This window comes from Tachysurus vachellii, chromosome 15 (genome assembly GCF_030014155.1).
Source record: "Tachysurus vachellii isolate PV-2020 chromosome 15, HZAU_Pvac_v1, whole genome shotgun sequence".
NCBI classification, from domain to species: Eukaryota; Metazoa; Chordata; class Actinopteri; order Siluriformes; family Bagridae; genus Tachysurus; species Tachysurus vachellii.
The window spans coordinates 11269284-11291554 of record NC_083474.1 but is presented as its reverse complement, the minus strand read 5'-3'; the positions used below and the strand labels follow the sequence as shown (position 1 = coordinate 11291554).

At 35.8% G+C, this 22271-nt stretch overlaps 1 protein-coding gene across 2 annotated transcripts; it reads left to right on the top strand.

Annotated features, from left to right (window-relative positions):
* The first annotated feature begins 5520 nt into the window (after positions 1 to 5520).
* On the top strand, positions 5521 to 22119 carry tbx4 (T-box transcription factor 4). 2 transcript variants are annotated; one of them, XM_060888096.1, is made up of 9 exons: positions 5521 to 5619; positions 10810 to 10949; positions 11213 to 11307; positions 14640 to 14759; positions 15943 to 16090; positions 20436 to 20588; positions 20691 to 20779; positions 20893 to 21128; positions 21265 to 22119. In XM_060888096.1, exons 2-9 carry the CDS (start codon positions 10812 to 10814, stop codon positions 21930 to 21932), a joined length of 1647 nt encoding a protein of 548 aa, XP_060744079.1. In that variant the 5' UTR covers positions 5521 to 5619; positions 10810 to 10811; the 3' UTR covers positions 21933 to 22119. The 2 variants fall into 2 exon arrangements, with proteins under 2 accessions (XP_060744079.1, XP_060744078.1); XM_060888095.1 differs by lacking the exon at positions 5521 to 5619 and adding an exon at positions 7385 to 7738.
* Positions 22120 to 22271: the final 152 nt, after the last annotated feature.

The following is a 22271-nucleotide window of genomic DNA, read 5'->3' as shown; positions in this document are numbered from 1 at the left end:
GATGACAAGGGCTAGAAATGTAGAATAGAGTAGAATTGTAAATTATATGTCATGGCCTTCATAGTCACCAAAACTCAACCAAACCGATCACTGGTAGTTGATTTTGGCATAATGTCTTAAAACAATTCTATTCTGTTCAGTAAAATAATACCTTAATGTAATTTTAGAATGCCCCAAAACTTGCATTTTACTTTTAAAACCTTCCTGGACCAGCCACTGGATACTTCTGACCTGTGGGAAAATATATTGTTATAATTATTATTTACATATTATGAAAACTTTGAAATTTCTGGTACTGAAAGCATAGAAAAGCTAAATGTAGTACAAACATATAGAGGGCCTCTGGGAGCAAGGGCTGTCCACTGTGTCAAATTAGCTGTGAATATAAATTAGATGATGGGAAAACCACCTAATGGGGTTTAGACATTATTTCAATCACAGTATGGCTGTTTCCAAAACACTGTCTGATCTTCATCTTCTATGCACCATTCCACTATTGTTGTTGCTAACTCTAGATAAACTTTCTGCACACAAGTTGTTTGAACTTGATCTTTCAACGTTCTCCATCTGGCCTGTATAACCATGGCACTCAGAATAATCCATACAAACACATTCACAGCATTTTTATGAATTTGACTATATATATATATATATGTCATTTTAATACCATTTAAACATAACAGTTCTAACCATGCTTCTTGAAATGATCACAACCCCAAATATAGAATTTCTACCATAAAGCATTTGTTTTGCCTAATTAGCTGCCTATAGCCAATATTAAGCTAATCCACAGTGTTGCATAGCCAGACACTATTGTTTCATGTTTCAAGAATCTGTTTTTTTTTTCTTCTTTTTTTTAATGTTTATGCATTTATTGCTGTAGGAATGTTGCCACTCAGTCATATAGGTTTCTGCAAACTGTTAATTACTAGAAAATCCCATCCTAAAAAATAAAATAAACACACAAAAAACATACCACAATATAAAACTAATTTAATTCTTACAAACCACATTCAAGAACAATTATTCACGCAAATGGTCACTCAAATTCACTCAAATTCACTCATATTACTAATAAAAATTTAAAAACAGGTCTTATAGGAATAATCTCCTATACACTAAAACAGATTTATGTAATGTATTTTATACAGTTTATATTTTTAGTCTTTTAAGTAAACTATGATAGAATGTATACTAACAGTCCCCGCCAAAAGAATTGGTACAACAAGAAGTATTCATTTGTTTTTTTATTTATTCTTATAAAAGAGAGAAAAAATAAATCCATTGAAGAAGCATCGATCATAGCCAATTAAATTTGCAGTGTCCTCAAAAGAAAATGTAATCGTTACCTTGCTAACGACCAGACACTGAACAGGTCAGCCAAGGAAAACAACAGCAGTTGATGACAGAAACATTGTGAGAGCTGTGGAAAAAAAAAGAAGTCAGTGATCTTTTTTGCTGAAGTGATGGAAATGCCAAAGTTTTGAGAAAGAAAGGACCTGCTAATGATCCAAAACATAATAGGTCAAGCATGGTGGAGGTAATGCCACGGCTTGGGCATCATCTTTACTGATGATCATCATGTAAATCATTATGGTAGCATCAGAATTAATTAATTCTGATTTCTGAATCTAATTTGATAGAAAAATGCATCCAACACAATGCCAACAGAACAACAAACTTTATCAGTGAGAAAGGTGCAAGTTTTATGATCGTCGTTTTACAATCACCAGACTTTAGCACAATTAAGCATGCATCTTGCCTCCTGAAGAGGAAACTGAGGGAAGAATCTGAAAATCTAATCTATTGTCTTATATTAATCTCTTGATCTAAAACTTTACTATTCCATATTTATATTAAGTAGTAAAAACAATTGGCTTTGCCGTTCCGATATCGCCCTTGAGCCAACTAACTTTGTAACTTTGTAAAGTGTTTCAGCTAGGAACATTTTTATATATCCTTTTTTTTTATACCTGTTTGTAAGACTTGATAAGAGATACAATGATGTGCCTTCACTCATACTGGAAAAAATCTGCCATTAAGGTCACACAGGGAAAATGGGTCTGCCAAAACTTTCCAATTTGCTTGTAACTTTGAACATATATGTACAGAAGTGCTAAACGATATAAAGAGATAGAGGGCAAAATGTCAAAATGTGTTATCATATATCACAATCACAAAATATTGATGAAATTCCTTAATAATATTACCATCTGTCATATATTACATTATAAATAGTATAAACACATTTTATAAATATTACCACTAAGTGTGGTGTGGGGGTAATGCTATCTTAATCTACTGCAGTAAAGTTATTTGCTTGATGTAAGAAGTGTTTTCATTTTTAAGATAAACCCAGTGTCTATCTTTAGAATGGCCTTTCCCCCACTGTTGTCCATTCCATTGATAATGTTATTCTTGCTTGATAGTCAACCTCTACCACAACAAAAAGTTTGCTAGAATCATCTGGCATAATAGATGTATGTTAATTTATATTTCATGTGGTGAGCACAGATACTAAATAGCTAATGAACATGTTTGGTTAACCTCATTGAGATAATGTGACTTGATGACAATATGCTTATGAGCAAATGTCTTACTTTGGAAAGCCCAATAAAGTGGTTTAGCCTTTCTATTTTTAAAACAATTTGTATAACTGTAACTGAATACAACATATATCCTTACTCCCTAAATAGTGCACTGTGTGAAATGCATTATATGTCTTTTTAGTAGACATTTACATTTACAGTGTTTGGCAGACAACAGCCCTTTAAGGTTAAGCATATTATTTGTAGTGCTGAAATTGAACAGCCAGTGGTGTAAAAAGTACAGAAAATGAATACTTATAGATAAAGTCGTATCCAGCCAAAGATTTACTCAAGTGAGTCAGAAAGTACGTTTGAATGGACTCAAGTATTAAGCATTATACTTTTCAGCATTGTATTTTTTCTAGATTGACTGGATTTGATTAAAAATAAAAGCCAATGAGAAAAGAAAATTCCCACAACTCATTCTACTGATCTTTATACAGCGTGCTGATGAGCAAAGGAAAGGCCTTCAGGATTCTTAACCAATTGACTTCTCTGAACATCTGGATTAAGCTTTGTAGCTAATACTACAATACAAGTACATGAATAATCATGCACTAATGCTTATACGTAAGTATTAACTTGTATTAATATGAATTAATAATATATATTAGTAGAATACAAGAATTAATCATGTATTAAATAACATGCAAGACTTAACTAAATCAAGCAAAATGTTTAAATAATTTGCCATCTGCAGCTGCGTACACAAACATCATTAAATAGTGCTGGGTGATTTTCATAATTTACTTGGATCCTGCTTGTAGAAATGTAGAAAAACACACAGCGACAATTTCATTTTAACCAGCTTTGCATTATTCTCTATATATTTCTCTTCAAATCCCTGCTGCTTTTCCCTCAAGGGTGAAATAAGCACAGTAACATTTATTCATTTAGTCATTTAGCAGAATTTATCATCTATTAACATTTAAATCCGGTGTTATATGAGATTATTTTCAGGCGTTTTAGTATTAGAGAAAGATGGTTTAATTTAGTTTAGCCAACATTATGATAAATCCAGGATTATTCATGTACTGTTACTGTATTGTAAGGGTTACCGGTTTGTATGCTAATGTACTAATATACTAAAATTTAATTTTGACAGCATTCAAGTGCAAATAGTGTCAAGTATAAACCTAAAATTACTTTTTATTTTTATTTTATTTTATTTTTCAAGTATAATTACTCCGATAATTACTGTGTACGTCATCAGTTACTAGGTAATAATTCAGTATTGCAGTGAAATTGCATTTTAGGCTTCTCAATATACAGAAAGTATCAAAAGAGATATTAAAAATGATGAAATCACTTGTCCAATGGAGGCTTACTCCTACCGCGCATGAATATATGCTGCTCTTCATAATGTAATGTGCAGAGTTTGGTAGTAATAAGCTTACTTTATAGTAACACCATTAAAAAAGTAAGGACTAAAACTGAGATTACACCATAAATGCTGTGCACTGGGTGTGTATTTTATACAATAACATTACATTCCAATAGTATTGTGTTCTACTGTCAATAGCAAAGCCTTGTAGCTTATTGTGACATAGCATAATAATTAGGTCTACGTTTTAAAATGTATAAGAAACGTTTTAATCTATAAACATGACAAATTAAAGTAAAGCGCACTGCGGCGGCTGAACACACGCGCCCAAACAAGCACGCAAGCGCACTCACGCCCCTGAGGTCACGTCTAAAGTGTTGTGATGTTATGCTCGTTCCAGGGCTGCTGGTCTATGAGCTTTCCGGAGCTATGGTTACGCTGGAAGGTCACTGAATTACCGTACGGAGCCTCTGCGAGTAGAGACGTGTGAAATGTGTGCGACATGTGATGACAGTCGGGTGGAACATAGACAACATCGAAAGACAGAAAAATGAATACAAAGGTTGTAAAAGATTGTATTGAGCAAGAAGTGTTACAAAAGCAGATGAGAAACGAGAGAGAGAGCGAGAAAGAGAGAGAGACAGAGAGACCTATGCTGTATTAGCTGCAGTTATTAGCAATACACCTAAAACGTATTTAATAGTACAGTATGAAATGTTCTTTTGGCATTATATATATATGTGTGTGAATAAATTGAAATTAGAACAGCACAAATAAAACAAAGTATAAAAAAATAAAAAAAACAATAATACAGTATATAATTATTATTATACAGGATATAATAGGTTTTTTATTCTCTTATTTATCCCTTTTTTATTATTGTGTTAGAAATAACTTATCTAAATATTTTGTATATTCTCATTTTATTCCGTTGCCCTTCTCTTCCTATTGTAAAACTGTTTTTTCATTAATTATTCTATTTGTGAATTAAATTATAATTTTAATTATATGGTAAAGTGCACCGGAATGTGTTATTATTGAGGAACCCCACAATTGTTATAAAGTATTATTTTATTTCTCTAAACAACAAAATGTTTGGTTACAGAATTAGCTTAGTTTTCATATAGTCAAACCAGAAAATATTTCCCCTCTTCGTGAGGGGAAATATTTAACTGTGTGATTTAACTGTATTTAATCACACTTTATATGATATGGCGAGATAGAATATATGTGGACATTAACAAATCACAATAACAAAATTTTGTGCAAGTGTTCTAAATAAACACAAAAAATGTGCATGGAGGTTTTAGGGAAAAAAAAGCACCATTGTGGCATCAGTACTTGATGGATGTTGCGTTAGACTGTAGAGTTTTGGAAAATCTCCGTGTCTGTTCATACACACACACACACACACACACACACACACACACACACACACACACACACACACACACACACACACTCACGAAGAAGAAGAAGAAAAAGAAGAAAGCTAACGTTGCTCCTGCTTCTAATTTTTAGACCACGTGATGGTGGGAGTGAGTGAAGGTTAAATTCTCTTTCAGAAAGCCAGCTCAATTCAACCTCTATAATAAAATTCATCCTCTTTATAGCGACATCTTCTATAGCACGGTGCGGTATAATACTTCTGTTTTTCAGAAATCCCCAAAAGGCACCCAGTGGTTTTGTACCTGAATCAACCCAAAGGTAAGAGCGTTTTTAATAACGTGCAGTAAAGACAGTGCACAGGAACACATCAAAAGCTAACGGTTTAAGTCATTAAATGTACAATAGGTGATGGCAGCCTGATGGAGGAGAAGGTGGAAGTGTTAGCCCAGCTCAGGCCTTGTGTACACATCAGCTAATCATCTTATAAGAGCGGCCTTTACAGCGGATTTGACACAGATTAAACCTTCATGATTTTTCTAATTAGATTATTTACATATAACTCTGCTCTACTATGAGCTAAGTTAATTTTGTTGTCTGATGATTAACTGAGAATTTGAGCGATCGCAAAGAAAAGAATGTTTTGCAAGACCAGTTAATCAAAGAGTAGACAGAAACAACTCATTTGTATTGTCAGGACTTAATACAAAATACAGTGATGTACAAGAGATGGACTGAAGTTGAAGGCCTCGACATGAATGGAAAATTCACAGTATTTTTGGAGCCAATTTTGGTCTTGGACGTACAATCTACTGTATGGTCTGATTCATGTAAACCATTTGAGACATCTAATATTTCTATGTTTATACTTAAAAGTGCATATATTAGATCTGTTTTCGTAATATAAAAATGTAATGAACTAAATCGTATTGTTAAATTTGTATTATATTTTATGCATTTCATTTATGGCCTACAAACAAACATATAAGCCTGTATAACGCGTGAAGTAGTAGAAGTAGTAGTAGTAGTAGTAGTAGTAGTAGTAATAATAATAATAATAATAATAATAATAATAATAATAATAATAATAATACATGCAGTACCATCCCTTAGATAAAATTACAGTAACTTAAAAATAAATGGACAAATTTTCGATACGCCTAATTTATCTGTAGTAGCTTATTTAAATACGCACGTGATATAGTCTAAGAAGTATCTTTTACTATTTCGTTTTATACACTTTACTTTTTGATGTCCCGTTTTCACACTTGAAATATATTTTATCCAATTTGTGCAACGAGAAACATTTGGCAGAAGCATCGTTTTTTGCATCATTATATAGTAAAAAATGAAATATTGTTTTGTGAGAGGCAGATCCAAGCTGATGCCCTTTATTTGCTCGTGTCAGCAGCAGAAATAAAGCCAAAGCTGCACTGGCCTGCCAGGTGATTTATCGATCTTTCATCGTTATGCCTCGAGCAATTTACCCCAAAACCGCAATCATATTTCACTTGAAATGTACAGGCGTTTAAAGCAAAATCCTCAATCAGTCCTAAATGAAATCCTGCGCGTTCACATACAAATAAGCAATGGCACAAAACAAAATCCACACCGCTCTAGTCAAAGCACAATATAATTAACAAATATATAGCTAGTCTGTATTTTAAAGATGATAGTCTCAGCTTAATCACATGCACCCAGGCCGGATGTGCCCTTGACCTTGAACTAGACCGCAAAATCTTGAATAGAATTTATCTATCTGCATAATTCTATAACAGGTTTAATACCTCGTGAGTTTAAACTAAACATTTTTACTTTACACTTCATTCTCCAACACTTTGGTCCCTAATCGTCTCCTAATTTGAAGCTGCGCTGTTGACTTAATAACCATTAACATTTGAGATTGGTGAAGAAGTAAGAATCCATGTCTTGCGCTAACTTATTTTCTGCAGAAGAGGAATAATCGATAGTGTTTTGGTTGTTCTAGTCAGAGGAACAGTTTGAGGTCCACTTCTAGGTGTTATTATCGAGTGCGACGTCAGCGATGCGACATGAGAGGGAGGGGGAGCGCGCGTGAGAGAGCTCTGTAATTCACCCCTACTGTCTTAACAAATCAAGCTCTTCACTATAGCTCCCTTTGTGTATTCTAAAGAAAACATTGTGTAGTGAGCTCTCCTAAAAGCCACCAGTGCATCTGCTGTTGGGCTAAGAGGTTTTTTTTTTGGCTTTGTTTTTGTTTTAATCTCGGGGGACATATCTCTGCGTTTTTGGTGAACTGCGCGTTTGCGCGAACCGTTACATCGCTTTGACGCAGGAGATGCTGAGCAGAAAGCTCGAGCACTAACTGGGACGTAACTTCCTGCCGAATCGCACATAGGACTCGTTATTTCTGGACGGATATGGAGGAGGAATTCAGCACATAAGTAGCCGATTTAATGAGGTAATATTTATATCACAGTATTAAAGGGCACGAATATCGGCTGCTTTGGAGCATGTTAAATGGAACAAATTAGGAAAACTACAACCCAGATTTTGGAGTTCATTGAGCTAATTGGATTCGATGTAGCTGATTCTATTCTGTTTCTTTTGTTATTTTAATCAAATACGATTTCAGGAAATGTTCAATGGTGGTGAATCAGGAGTCAGAAAGCCCCTGGTACCAGAGCTGTAAGGCCTGTTCAGTGTTCATCCTCCAACTCAGCTGATGTGATCCAATGTGATGTCTAAAATACAAATCTAGCCTATATAATATGAACATGACTTGGGCACAATTGTTACAATTGTTTACATTTTTTAGAGTTCGAATATTAAAAAAATGATGTGTAATTAACCCATAATCAAGGTGTTTCTAATATGAAAAATGTGATGATCACTAAAAAGCCTACAGCTTTAGAACAGTTTATAATTGCCCTATTTTGTTCAAGATATCTATGATATAGAATTGTTTAGTAGCTTTAGACATAGGCGAGATTTGGTTAAATGATTTTATTCATGATTTCATCTACGATTACAGGTGAACTCAACACTTTACATGAAGTGACTATAAGCTGCTGTGTTTAATTAATTAGGTTTAAAATAAATAGCATTACTTCATAGTAAACATTTGTTGTATGTTACACAATATTCCATGTAAAACGCGGACGGAGAAAACTGGCTATATTCGCGGATTCTTTTGTTGTTTTTTTTGTTGCTTTTGTACACATCTAAACGCATGAATCGATTTACCCTGCGGTATAAAAATAATATATCTTTTCTAAAAGAAATACGATTTATGAAATTTCAGTCAACATTATGTTAACTATTTAAATCAGTTAAATTTTATGCGTTATTGATGGTGAAAAAAGAAGCAGATATAACACTGCATGTTTATTATCGTTCCACAATGGAAAAATGTGATTCATGAATGAATTGAAAAGCTTAACTGTTTTAGGTCTACAATGATTAACATTTAAATTAGTTTCCAGCTACCCACAGCAAAAAAAAAAAGTCCTGATTTTAATAGACTGTATTTGAGATTTTATTTTGAAATATATTTTCCCACAATCATGACAAGGTTACTGAAAGTGAACTTGGAAAAACAATATTCTACATTCACAAACCAAGATCAAGGGCTGTGGTGCCCATGCAGTCATATACTCATATATACTAATGACCTGCAAAATATGCAATCCATTTATCACATTGGATGAGAACTTTGTTGCTTGGTTCTATTACAAATCTGTGTCCTGTTGAGCCTAAAACACGACACAAGGGATGAGAACTACAGTACTAGATGACAGGCCAGATGGAAATTTATGAGAGCTGTCATAATAACATGCATCATACCTGTATTATTTATCCAAAGCAAGACCTGAAACAAACGCCTCAAAAAGACCAAAAATCATCTCCTGTTCTTGTCCATCACAAACATGGATCATGTCAGTTTTGCCAACCTACTATTCCAAAATAAATCAAGAACAAAATGGTATTGATAGCATTTTAGCACGTCAGGGAAAGCAGTGCATGCAAGTTTGGCTGACTCTCAGGACTTTGGACTATAGTTTCTCCAAACCCAGTCCACAGAAAGCAGTATCTTCCAAGAATAGTTTAGCAGATTATATGTCCAGAGTGACAGAGATATAAACATAGCTCTCGCTCACTGAGCTTAGTTAAACAGTGTAAGTGAAAGGCACGTTTTGGGCTGGAAAAGTCAACGGCTGACTTGCTGCAGCTTCACTGTGGCTGTCAGGCCTTATCTTTATTAGCGGCTGCAAATGTCTTCCCAAGTTTACATGGAATCCTGCTCCTCTCCTTTTATCTGAAGGGCGTGCACTCACACTGTTTATAGGTGTGAGATTAGAAGGAAAATGGGCATAGGGCTTCAGCACATAAGCAGTTGGCTAGTTGGAAAAGGCAATGCAGGGACAACAGGCTATAGCGATAACGTCACTATAAACTGTACCTTTCATGTGATGTTTGTGTGTGAGCAGTGAAGGGTCGTGAGAGAGGGGGTTCAGATGGTGACCTCTGTTAATGGAATCAGCAGTGTTTAGGCCTCCTTACATAAAACTGTGCTGTAATGTTGGAAATATAAATATTTAGGCAGGCAATACTTTAAGAACGAATGGATCTCAACTTTTCCATGAAATTAAGAGTCCAGGTCATATTATGACATTTTCTTTTAAGAATGTAAATGTTAATCTGTTTTTTTAGCTTTTATGATGTGTACTGTATAATATCACCACATGCTCAAAGACAAAAATAGGAGCTGTACATTATCATGTTTCCAACATCACAGGTACCCTTGTTTTAATTATTTGAAAAATCATATTTTAAATAAATAGTAGTTACAAAAAATGTATTTAATAGTTAATATTTAAAGAATGGCTAAATCCCATGTAAATATTTCATTCTATTATTATCATTTTATTTATATTATTCACTTTTATTAAAATGTTGAAATAAAATATAAATTTGATATAAACTATACATTTGATTTAAATCTAAATTTTAAATTTACGCACAACATTTAAATTGAGAGTAAATATAAAATTTATATTTATATAAAGAAATTAGTAAAAAAAAATCTACTAATCAAAAATATATTTTTTTAAATACAAAGTTTTATAATACTAAAAAAAAAACCCATTTAATTACATTTTAAAATTCTGTATCGGGTTTACATTTTGAAGTACTATAAATTATTTACTGTTTACCTTAACTTGTAAGTGACAATAATGGATAGGAAAGGATTTGGCCCTGTCATGCCATGAATCAGTTAAATCTAGGGTACACAATGTTAAATCAGTTAAACAAACTATTTAAAACATTAGCTCATATCAGTGATGTTAATAAGTAGTAATTAACTATTTAAAATGATTATTAGATATTTTATGCAATAAAAGCAAGATAGTAGACTGTTGATGAACCATATATTACCTACAGCTTTTTTTAAAAAAATGTATAATGCTTAATCAAATATATAAATTATAATCTTTCTCACTTGGTACATTTTTTTTTTTACTTTTTCAGAGATGCTCCAAGAAAAGGCTTCAGCTGTGGTTGATGAATGTGTGACTGTGGCAGAGTCTGGTGAGCTTGCTAATGACTCACATTCACATCTGGGCTTACCTGTGGCCCCAAGCATCCACCACAACAATGAAGTTGACCAGGTAAAACAAGGCCTGACATTTTGGCACTCTTTAGACTGCCTTCTTAAACAGTGGAAAAAGTGACATTATTTTGCTAAGAATGAGCAATAGTTTAAAAAACATGAGCATACTATTATTTGACATAAATTTGGTAATAAAGAAAGGAAACAAGTTTAAATTCCGGTTACATTTCTTTGCCGATAAAAGTAAGTAAAACCTATTTATTTTTAACACAATAACCTGATAACCGAGTGCTCTCCTACTCTTTTTTTGTGTTCATTAAGAACATTGAGAACATCAAAGTAGTTCTTCATGAGAGGGAACTTTGGAAAAGGTTCCATGAGGCAGGAACAGAGATGATCATCACTAAAGCAGGCAGGTGAGTGAGATTCCCTTTACTAAAGTTATGAGAAGAGGAATTTGAAAGAAATATTATAACTAACTTGCTATCTATTGTTAATAATAATAATACTTATTATTTATTTATTTATTTATTTATTCAAATATTTACAAAAATAAGTAACAGAATTCATCAAGACTTAAAGTATGAATTCATTTTGATTCTACAAACATAAAGCAAGGGAAAATTCCTATATCCATGAATGTTTAATTGAAAACACCAATGGCTGCCTTGTGTTAGATTTAATGCACAGCATGGATTAGGTGCAGGAGCTTGAGCATTAAGCTGAGAATGAGTCAATGGTTTCTGACAGTTACAGCCTGCCATTTCTCAGTGTTTCTATATGGAAAATGTATAAGGTCACCACAAATTTTCTTTTATGCTATAACCTTGTGAAAAATAGGCCCTCCCTTATCCAGCTGATAGCGTGCACAACAATTCTTCTTTGAAGAACTGAGCAGTGCACAGCACAAGACTGCAAGGGAGAGGATTCTTAGGATTCTATTATTTTACTCACAGCTGAATAAAATAACATAACAGTTGGTTTGATGAATTAAGACAAATGTTTGCGTTTTTTTTTCTGATGAAGAACTATTTTGTTTAAACAAAAAAACACCAAAAACCCTCTATAAATGGATCTTATACATAAACAGGGACTGCTTTTATGCAGTAGTTCTCATCATAGTGTTAAGTTACCAAGAGTGTCTGCGCTGTGTCTGTGCTGTGTAAACTTTTGCTTTATTGGCTCATGCTGGCTCTTTCTGTACATTAACAATCAGTATTGTTAGAAGGCAGCACGGATGGCCACAGAAGACGAATGATACAGTTATGAGTTATGTACACCAGCATACAGTGCAATCTTCAATAAATATAAAATGTTACATCTACATTAAATGATACATATTAAATGTACACTTTTGTTAGATACAAATGAAAAAGGAAGATAAAAAAGATCTAACAGAGGACGGTGATGCAATGTGAACTGCATGACACTAGTTTTAATGACAATGAACTCTTCACAATATATTGTTGATAAACTAAATTGATTGTTGACTGCAGGTCAAGCTAAGTTAAATATTTCCAAAACAAGCTGTATAAATTTGAGACGTGATAGATTGTTGATCATTTTTGTTCATTCTTGTTCAAGACTGCATCTTTATGGCAACATTAACGTTTTAACCAGAATGAGATAATGTGTTTTTGTTAGGGGAGAAAAGCTGTTGATAAATGCTAAAACATCTGTTAAGCAAATCAGTTAGCCTAAATAGCAATTTCAATAGTGCAAACAGATCACTATTTGTACTTTTTAATTCTATTATACTATTGAAAGTTTTATATGATATTTATCAGCAATACATTATTTAATATTTTAGATAATAGCTTGTTAAACCGGGTGATGCTTCTTTCTGAATAAAGGCATGTGCCTCATGTATGAATACAAATATTTCAGTAAATTGAAATAAGATATTTTTCTATGGCGTAAAAGTGAAAAATACAGAACAATCATGAATCAGTAAGTGAGAAAGCAGTACACACCCTTTGGGTGTCTATCCTACACAGCTGAACTCTGGAAGAACTCATCAGAGTGATTGTGAGTGGCTTGTTATTGGATGAGCATGTCCAAGACTCCACCGTGTTCATGGCTGTCGAGAGTGAGAGCAGCCGGTCGGTGTGAGCAATCTCATTGTACACACGCCGTCAGTGAGCGTGCTTGGGGCACTGATCAGTGTCTCCCAGGCTCCAATGGGCCCCAGTGCTCCATCATCCCCATCTTTTTGATCTTTGCTTTCTTGCCGCTTCCCACAGACAGGATGGATCACTGGCAGAGCAGACTTGTAAGAGAAAGAGAGAGAGGGAACATGGTAAAAGAAACAGCTGGCAGTATGCGTATGCTGACACAGTCCTTATCCTTTCCAATTCCACACATACACATTCTCATGTTGAGTTCAGCAGACACATCCATGAAGAAACATTAAGCTAGTGAGAAAATTATAAATATTAATAAATACTTTTTGATTATGCTAAATTTGGAAATTGTAATGCATGAATGCTTGCCCTTGGTTGTTTAAAGCAAGCAGCATGACCAAATAAAAAATATTTAATGTTTCTATGATAAACTAGACCCAATTAGCATTCCGTATAAAGAGACACAAAAAATTCTTATAAACGAACACAAAAAATATATAAAGAAATTACATAAAATAAAATTAAATTATGTTTATGGAGTCATCAAGACACAGCTAAAAGACACTGGTATCAACCAGCTTTAGAGCACAAACTTACATGGAGCTCTGTTTCCGATCACCCTACAGCTTAAAGTGCCTCTCTGGGATTACCCCATTCAGCTTGATATCCATGATTGGATTTCAGCTCTGGAATAGACAGTGATCTTACCTCACTGTGTTCACAACTCTCGCTCTGGGTATTAGAGCTAATGTTATCTTGGCTGCCCTTCACATGCCACTCTTTAGCCATGGGCCTTTGATGCTTTAGTCCTGCACACTAAGTTGAGAGCTTGCACTTTTGCGGCCATTTATTTAGAATATAGAGACAGTTATAAATGTATGACTGCTGCTTGAACCTGTTGTCAAAAGAAGCCCCAGATAAACTGATGCTGGAAGTTTTGGAGGCCAGTGACATGTGTGCTATATAAACTGCTGTCCATTCTGAACCGCCATTAAAAAGCACTTAAGGTTTATATGGGCACTAGTTTCTTTTGCATCTTACTTTGACGCACATGGTTTGAAATAAGGGTTTTTATTTCAAGATGGGTCATGGAAGGTAGCTTTACTGATGTATTTTATGACTGGTATGTCTGGTATATTAACATGTCCTGTCTATCCTGGCTTTCCTTGTGTTGCTCCCATAATTCACAGCACCAGTATACCAACAGATTATATTATATGTTATTATAATATATGTTATATTATATGTAACTGTGAGATTTAATAAAACATTATGTGTCCTAGAAGTTGAGCTGCTATTTGATCGTTTTGCTTATTCCCCTATAAAACTCTTACTCTGAGGGTCTTACACACAAGGGTCATTGGCAAAATAAAAGATTCATTACTTACTGCTCAAGAGACACCTCGGAGTATCAGTGATTTATATATGATTATTCAAAGATAAAAATCAGTTTCAGAGAGTATTCATAGGACAGTATTTGATATAAGCAAACAGAATAGCTAAGTAAATCTGCATGAAAAAACACAAGCACACGAGTTTGCATTGTTTATGCTATAATTTTCTCAAAATTATAAACAAAACAAAACAAAACAAAACAAAAAATCCTATGTTTTTGCTTTGTCAAGGCGGATGTTCCCTAGCTACAAAGTAAAAGTCACAGGGATGAATCCAAAAACAAAGTACATCCTCCTAATCGATATTGTTCCAGCTGATGATCATCGTTACAAGTTCTGCGATAACAAGTGGTAAGTCAAGGACCTTGCTACATCCATATTTTTATTCCCTATCACCCCACATACTGGCTATAAATTAAGAAAAGTTTAATTCAATGCTAATAACAGTTCAGACTTTTTAGTACTGTAAGCTGTTCTAGAAATGTAAACTTTAAAACAGACTGGACTGTAGCTTGCACCTCAAGGCAACTGATTTCATTAACTAGTTTGCAAGGCTGCAGATTAGCACATATAGTCCTGTGTTAAGATGTCTAAATTATTTATGTGTTTATCCTCTTGCCTTTGAAGAAGGAACCATGCATAAATCTCCTCTATGTGCACATCTGCAATTTTTGCATGAGCAGATCCATCAGTCTATATCAGATCTGTCTTCAGCAAGGGGCTTGATCGTGGCACATCTGGTTTTTGTCACCTCTAGTGTCACCATTACTTAATTATAAAGTAAAATCAGTGCATTACAACTGAGCTGTTCCTATAAAACCTTTCTGTATTAGAATCTGGAGTGAAACACTCATTATGGGTACAATGATTACCAAAAAACTCTATTGATACACTGCTTAATGTTAGCTGTTACTGGGAATTGTCATTAGCACACAGTTAATTATTCCAAGTTGCTGGAAAGCAGCCTGTCAAAATCAAGAGGCTAAGAACAACAGGGTAATACATGTTGTCCTCTGTGTGACCCTGAGCCTCTGGCAGTGCCACCAAAGCAAGCCATGAAATGTATTAACAACTGGCCCCATTGAATGGATAAAATACAGAACACTCAAAAACAAAAGCATTTTTTTTCATAAACCGTGCATTCCTTTAAGAGAATCCACATTTTATGGCCAATTTTTAGCGATGTGCAGGATAGACTGGGATTTCAGTCTTTGCCAATGTAGGTTCTGGAGTTCTTCAGCGACACCTTAAGGGTGCATAATTAACAATGATGTTACAGTCAAAGCAGCCACCCCCGGTCTTGAAGAATTATTCCTCTAATACTGTGGATATAAGCGTGACTATGGTATATCTATAACGCTGTTCTGAATATAAAACTTCCTTTGGCAGCCTCTAACTGTGTGACATTGAAAGATCGCCTTTTGCTCTGGAGACAGTGTGGTTGTGGTATATTTCATGTGAAGCAGTGGGTCATTTGAAAGCCACAGCTCTGTGATTTTGTAAAAAGTACAGATAAAATCTCTCATTTCTATAGGATGGTGGCTGGAAAAGCAGAGCCAGCCATGCCTGGGCGGCTCTACGTCCACCCTGACTCTCCTGCAACAGGAGCTCATTGGATGAGGCAGCTGGTCTCGTTTCAGAAGCTAAAATTAACAAATAACCACCTGGATCCTTTTGGACATGTAAGTATTTTCTAAAATGTGCATTATTATTGCACATTGCACAATGAAACATACTTTATATAAAACACATCCATCAAGCAAGATCCCTTGATCATACAAAGAATTGTTGTTTAGATGCACCATCTGCAATATTTAAGCTTACAGATGTGAACATTAGAGTATCTGTATGTATCTTGAAGTTAAATGTATTATTTCTCCAAGTATTTATATACTACGATATAAACAACTGAACTGCCATAAACAATAAATGATTTCATCTTTCACAGAATTAACACCAATTTAAAGTATTTTCTAATAATTTTCAATTCCTGTGCTAATTTCTTACATTATTTTTTAACGGCTTGGTCTGTCTCCTAAAGAGTAATGGCAATTAGCGTTAACATTGCATTAACAAAAATTTCACCCACTGTTTAATTAACAAAAGAACATTTGTCTAAAAGATGAGAGTTTAGACAAGTCTCTGTTATACTTATGACATATATAATAGAAATAAGCCATGAGAGGGCATGTTTTGTGCTGTATCGCAGGTAAGGGTGTTTAGGCACAATATGGAGAGAAGCACCAGTATTTTTCAAGTGGTGACCTGTGGTTATGGGAGAAGACACTCTTGGGTATAGTAGACACAAGTAGTGAAAAAAGAAGAAGACACAAGATTTGTGTCTAATCAACACAACTGACAGAACATTACCAGTTTAGACAAAAGAAAATAATGGATTTAGCCTACAACCTCAAAACTAGCTCTATGATTGCAGAAAAAAAGACTGAACAAGGGTATTTTGTACAAATCTGATATAATAGTTAAATCCAGATAGATTGGGATAAAGGGAAAGGGAGAGCAGAACAGAGGTGTTTTGAGTGTGACCATGGCAGTGCTGCCCAGAGGGCCTTTGGGATAGCTTGTCTGAAGTCATCACATCAGAAGCAAGCTCATTAGATTCATAACCTGTCGAATTCATGCAGGCTTGGTCTGTCAGGATTAGTTGAGTGACTTGGAAGTGATAAGGGAGAGTAATTATGCCCATAAGAGGCTTATAAGCTCTAGTAATGCCCACACCAGCAGAGATATTATGGGTAACCAAGAGCTTGTCATACTGGGAGCCACTGCAACCAAACTACAGAGTACACAATCAAACAAGACCACACCAGATTCACTGCAGGACCCTGACAAATCAAGAAATAGAATATAAACAGGAAATAAACTTTCACAATTAGTAACACCTTTGGAAACATGGAATATACTGTAAGTACACATTCAGTCCCCTCCAATATGCACTTACTCTACAATGAAGACATTTGGGTTTGAGATCAAAAGATGAATATGATACGACCGACCTGAATTTCAGCTTTAATTTCCTGATATTTACATCAATTCAGTATGTGTGACCACCCAATTTTTAAGTAATCAAAATGATTATCTTTTATATTCTTCTTTTTCCAGGCTGATACCGTAGTTTCTCAGTTATTGTTAGTTTTTTATCCTTTCTCCCTTCAGTTTTCCCTTCATAATTATAATGCATGTTCAATTAGGTTAAAGTCTGGTGATTGACTTGGCCAGTTTAAAACCTTCCAGTTATGTCCATTGATGAGGTCCTTTGTTCTGCTGGCACAGTGTTTTGGGCCATTGTCTTGGTGCATGATGTAGTTCCTTTCAATTAGATTGAAATCATTTCTCTGTAAATTGCCAGAATTTTTCTATAGACTTCTTCTGATTTATTCTGCTTACACCATCATTAGTTACATTAATAACAATTTTGAGAACTTTTTCTGTACTAGCAAATTTAAACCTGGCATTCTAAACTACTGATGATAAATGACTTTAATCTTGTGATATGACCTCTATTATATATCTCCCAGAGTCATCTTTGAATTGTGTACTGTGATAACTTTAATCCTGCCCTATTATTGCTAATGCAGTTGATCTGATCAAGTTAAACTCTTTTCTCAGCTTCAGAATTGCTTGATTTTCTCCAACAGACAGCTCTCTCTTCTTCATTGGTTTATCCTACAGTGTTTATGCAATCCTCACATTGTTTAAACGAACAATCTAACAGGTCACACCTAAGCAACATGCAACACCTGAGAGGTAAAACATCCACTGCTTAAAGGGAAAAAATTAAAGGGAACACTTTATCATCACAAAATAACACCAAGTCAGTTAAAAATCAGGGTTATAAATCTAACCAAAGTGTTTGTGAATAGGTTTCACCTGCTTTGGTGCAAATGAATCCAACAACAAGTGCACTGGAGAGGCAAAAAACAAGAAAACTCCCCCCAAAGGGAATGGTTTTGTAGTAGGTGGCCTTTCTGATTTGTTTGTAGCTTTGTGTTTTGTTGGGTCCCTTGTCACTACTTGTAGCATGAGCAATAGCATAACCCAGTCAGGTTGCACAGGTAGTCCAGGTCTTCCAGGATGGCACATCCCTGTATGTCGTTGCAAAGGGGTTTTCTGTGTCTCCCAGAACAGTTCTAGGAGCATGGAGGAGATAACAGGAGATGGGTATTACTTAAGGAGATTTGGACAGGGCCATAGAAGCTCAAAAACCCACCTGCAGGACCACAATCTAATACTTTGTGCGAGGAAAGTGGAGGAACAGGTGGAGCCCTGCCAGAGCACAAACAAAATAACCTTCAAGCGAGCTACTTGCATGCGTGTTTCTGACCAAACTGAAGTCAGAAACAGACTTCTTGAGGGTGGCTTGAGGGCCCAACATCCTCTAGTGGGACCTGTGCTCAAAACCTAGCACTGTGCAGCTCAGAGATCACCAGAATTGGCAGGAATGTCACTGACACCCTGTTCTCTTCACGGATCAGAGCAGGGTCACACTGAGCACATGTGACTGATGTGAAAGATGCTGGAGATGCTGTGGGGAACATTATACTGCCTGCAACATCTAGTTTGGCGGTGGGTCAGTGATGGTCTCGGGAGGAATATTCTTGCACAGACCTCCACATGCTAGCCAATGGTATCCTTTCTCCTGTTAGGTACCAGAATGAAGTCCATTGTCAGAGCTATTGTCAAAAGTTTCGTTGGTGCAGTGAGCCCTGGCTTCCTCCTGGTGCATAACAATGCCTGGCCTCATGTGGCCAGAGAATATATACAGTTTTTGGATGATGAAGGCATTGATGGTATGCCTGATTATTGTCTTGTATTCATCTTTTGAAGACAAACCCAAACATAATCACTGGGTAGCAAAAAAACAAAATAATTGGTCTTGCCATTTAAATACATTCAAACGGTTCTGTAATTCAAGCACTTGTACAAGTACAAATACAAAATGAAAACTTGCAGTCATAAGAAAACAGAAGGCGTAATCAGAGAGTTTGGTCAATCAAAGTCACTGTCACTGCATCACATGTTGCAACTTATATCACTTCAAATCAGCCAGCCAGCCTGTCTGCATTCATCCACAGACATGCATGGACCATTAAACTGGTGGCTATTGTCTGCATTTGCAAGAGTGAATTTGTGGGCAGTGGGACATTCAGGTTGACCTAAGACGGCTTTCTACCCAGTTTGTGACTCATCTGAAGGGAGAAGCTCAGGGTGTCAGTGTAATAAAAGGGACGACTTTGATGCTCATTGGCCCTGACACAGCTGTTCTGTGGTTGACCCTGAACTAACGCTCCAATGAGCATCCAACAAACAGCCCCTCTGAGCAGACTGGTGCCAGAGCAGTCTTCCATCTTCCACTCACACACACTCATTAATTGGATTACATACAATGCAACCTACTGCAAACAGCCAGGACATTCATTAATAAAGTTCTTATCTAATCTGATCTTATAGAATTAATATATTAAAATATATATTTTTTAAATTACATTGCTTGCAAAAACTCCCACCTATATATGTAGATTTGAATGCTTTTTTTTCTTTATTGAACATAAGGAGGTCAATTTTGTTAGTATACTTCTACATTCTTTGCCACTGTACCGGACATGGATTGTAGAATTTAGACTGACTGGTGAGCACAGCTGACTTATGACTCCTCATTGGCCAGCATTGTGGTTTAGTGGCAAAAAGGGAGTGAGATGGAAAATAATTAAATGGTTGTGCCACAGATAACCGATGATCATTTTAATGACTATTCCAAATCACTGTGGCTTCTAATTACAACAAAATACTATTAATGGAAATGGTATACATATCAAATTTGAATAATATTTCAATAGCTACTATGTCATAAACTACCCATCAAACTTTTAATGACCCCCCCCCACTGTCTTTAATATTTGGTGAATTATCACAATTAATTATAATTTTGAATTAGCAAAATTCCACTGAAATTAACTCTCTTCTATTCATTTGGAATAGACTTATGACATAATGTATTTCTACTCTCAGATCATACTGAACTCTATGCACAAATACCAGCCAAGGTTGCACATTGTCAAAGCTGATGAGAACAACGCCTTTGGTTCTAAGAACACGGCCTACTGCACCCATGTGTTTCATGAAACCTCATTTATCTCTGTGACATCCTATCAAAACCATAAGGTAAATACTAGGTCACACCAATTTATGCACTGGAAGATTACTCGATTTGATGTATAATTACCTGAAAAAAGACATATAAGCCTAAAGTGTCCTTGTTTTTAGATTACCCAGTTGAAGATTGAAAATAATCCCTTTGCCAAAGGTTTTCGTGGTAGTGATGAAGGAGACCTCCGAGTGTCCAGACTACAAGGGTGTGTACAGTAAAAAATAATTTTAAAAAATGTATATTTTTACATACCAGTAGATAAAATGTAGCAAATAAACCTTTATGAATATGTTTCTGAAACTGAGAACATATTTCCAGGAAAGACTACCCGGTGATTTCCAAAAACATGGCACGGCAACGGCTTATCACATCACATACCCATCTGGCTGGAAAGTTAAGTGCAGGGGTATTGAGTGGTCATTCGCAGGTCCACTCTCATTATCAGTATGATGGTGGGGTTGCCTTGTCCAGTTCTGAACCTCAGGATCCTCTATCCAACCCATTTCCTTCTGGCAGAGAGTCCAGTCTGCTTTACCATTGCTTCAAGCATAGAGGTATTACAGTATAGTGTTTGGTAAAATCTGTCTTTATCAATATGGACATACAGTATATTTGACTACCAGTTTATAGCCAAGTTCTTCCAAACACTAATTGACTTTCTTTTATGTCTCTTAACTGCCCCATTCCTAGATAACAACAGGCATTTGGAGCTGGGCTGCAAGCGGCCCTACCTTGACACAGCACCCTCAGCAGTTTCAGAGAACCACTACTTCTGCTCCCCTTCTTCCTATGAGCCTTCTTTTCTGTCTCACCCCTACTCTGGTGAAGCTTTGGGCTCTAGAGAGGCCTGCATGTATGGAAGTATGGATGGTGAGGCAGGAGCTGTAAGTGTAGCTAATTCTGAGGACATGCCTCCACCCTCTCTGAACTGCAACATGTGGGCATCAGTGCAGCCCTATCCTCGTTATGGTATACAGACCGTTGAGGCGGTGCCCTACCAGCCCTTCAGTGCCCACTTAGCGGGCACAGCTACAACTGCCTCCATCGTCTCTCATCACTCAGCATCTATGCAACGGCCACAGCCTGCACCTCAGGTTCCAGACCTGGTGTCCTTTGGTGCACAGCAGACTTTGCCACCAGTACCATCTTCTTCTTCCTCCTCTTCCTCATCCTCATCTGGTGCTTCCTCATGTGAAAGATCAGCCCATCTGCCACTGTACCACAGGAAGCCAGGGTCCCCTCTGAGAGTCCACAGGGATTTCTCAGCCTACCCGACCCAAAGCCCTGCATCATCGAGAGAGTCGGTGTACCAGTATCAGGGCCTCAGCAGCATAGGGTCCCACTGGACTGACAGCTAAGACGAGATGCACCAGTGTATTGTTTTGTCTGATGTTTGCCTGTCACCTTAGAGTCACACACTGTCTCTAAGGACCCCCAAAGAGATTATTTTTCTATAAAGCCATATTCCCGAATTGCCAAGTTAATATGCAAGTGTCATACTGAAATAATAAGTGCAGGATTTGTAAATATACACCACTGTAAAAAGGACACCAGTCATACTGTATTTAATTGTGTTATGAAAATAAAGTATAAACACATACACTTTAGATAATATACACCAGACAATATGATTGGTTTTACTTTTAAAGTATTTGGGGAATAAAATCTGAATTAATAAACAACAAGTAATACATCAA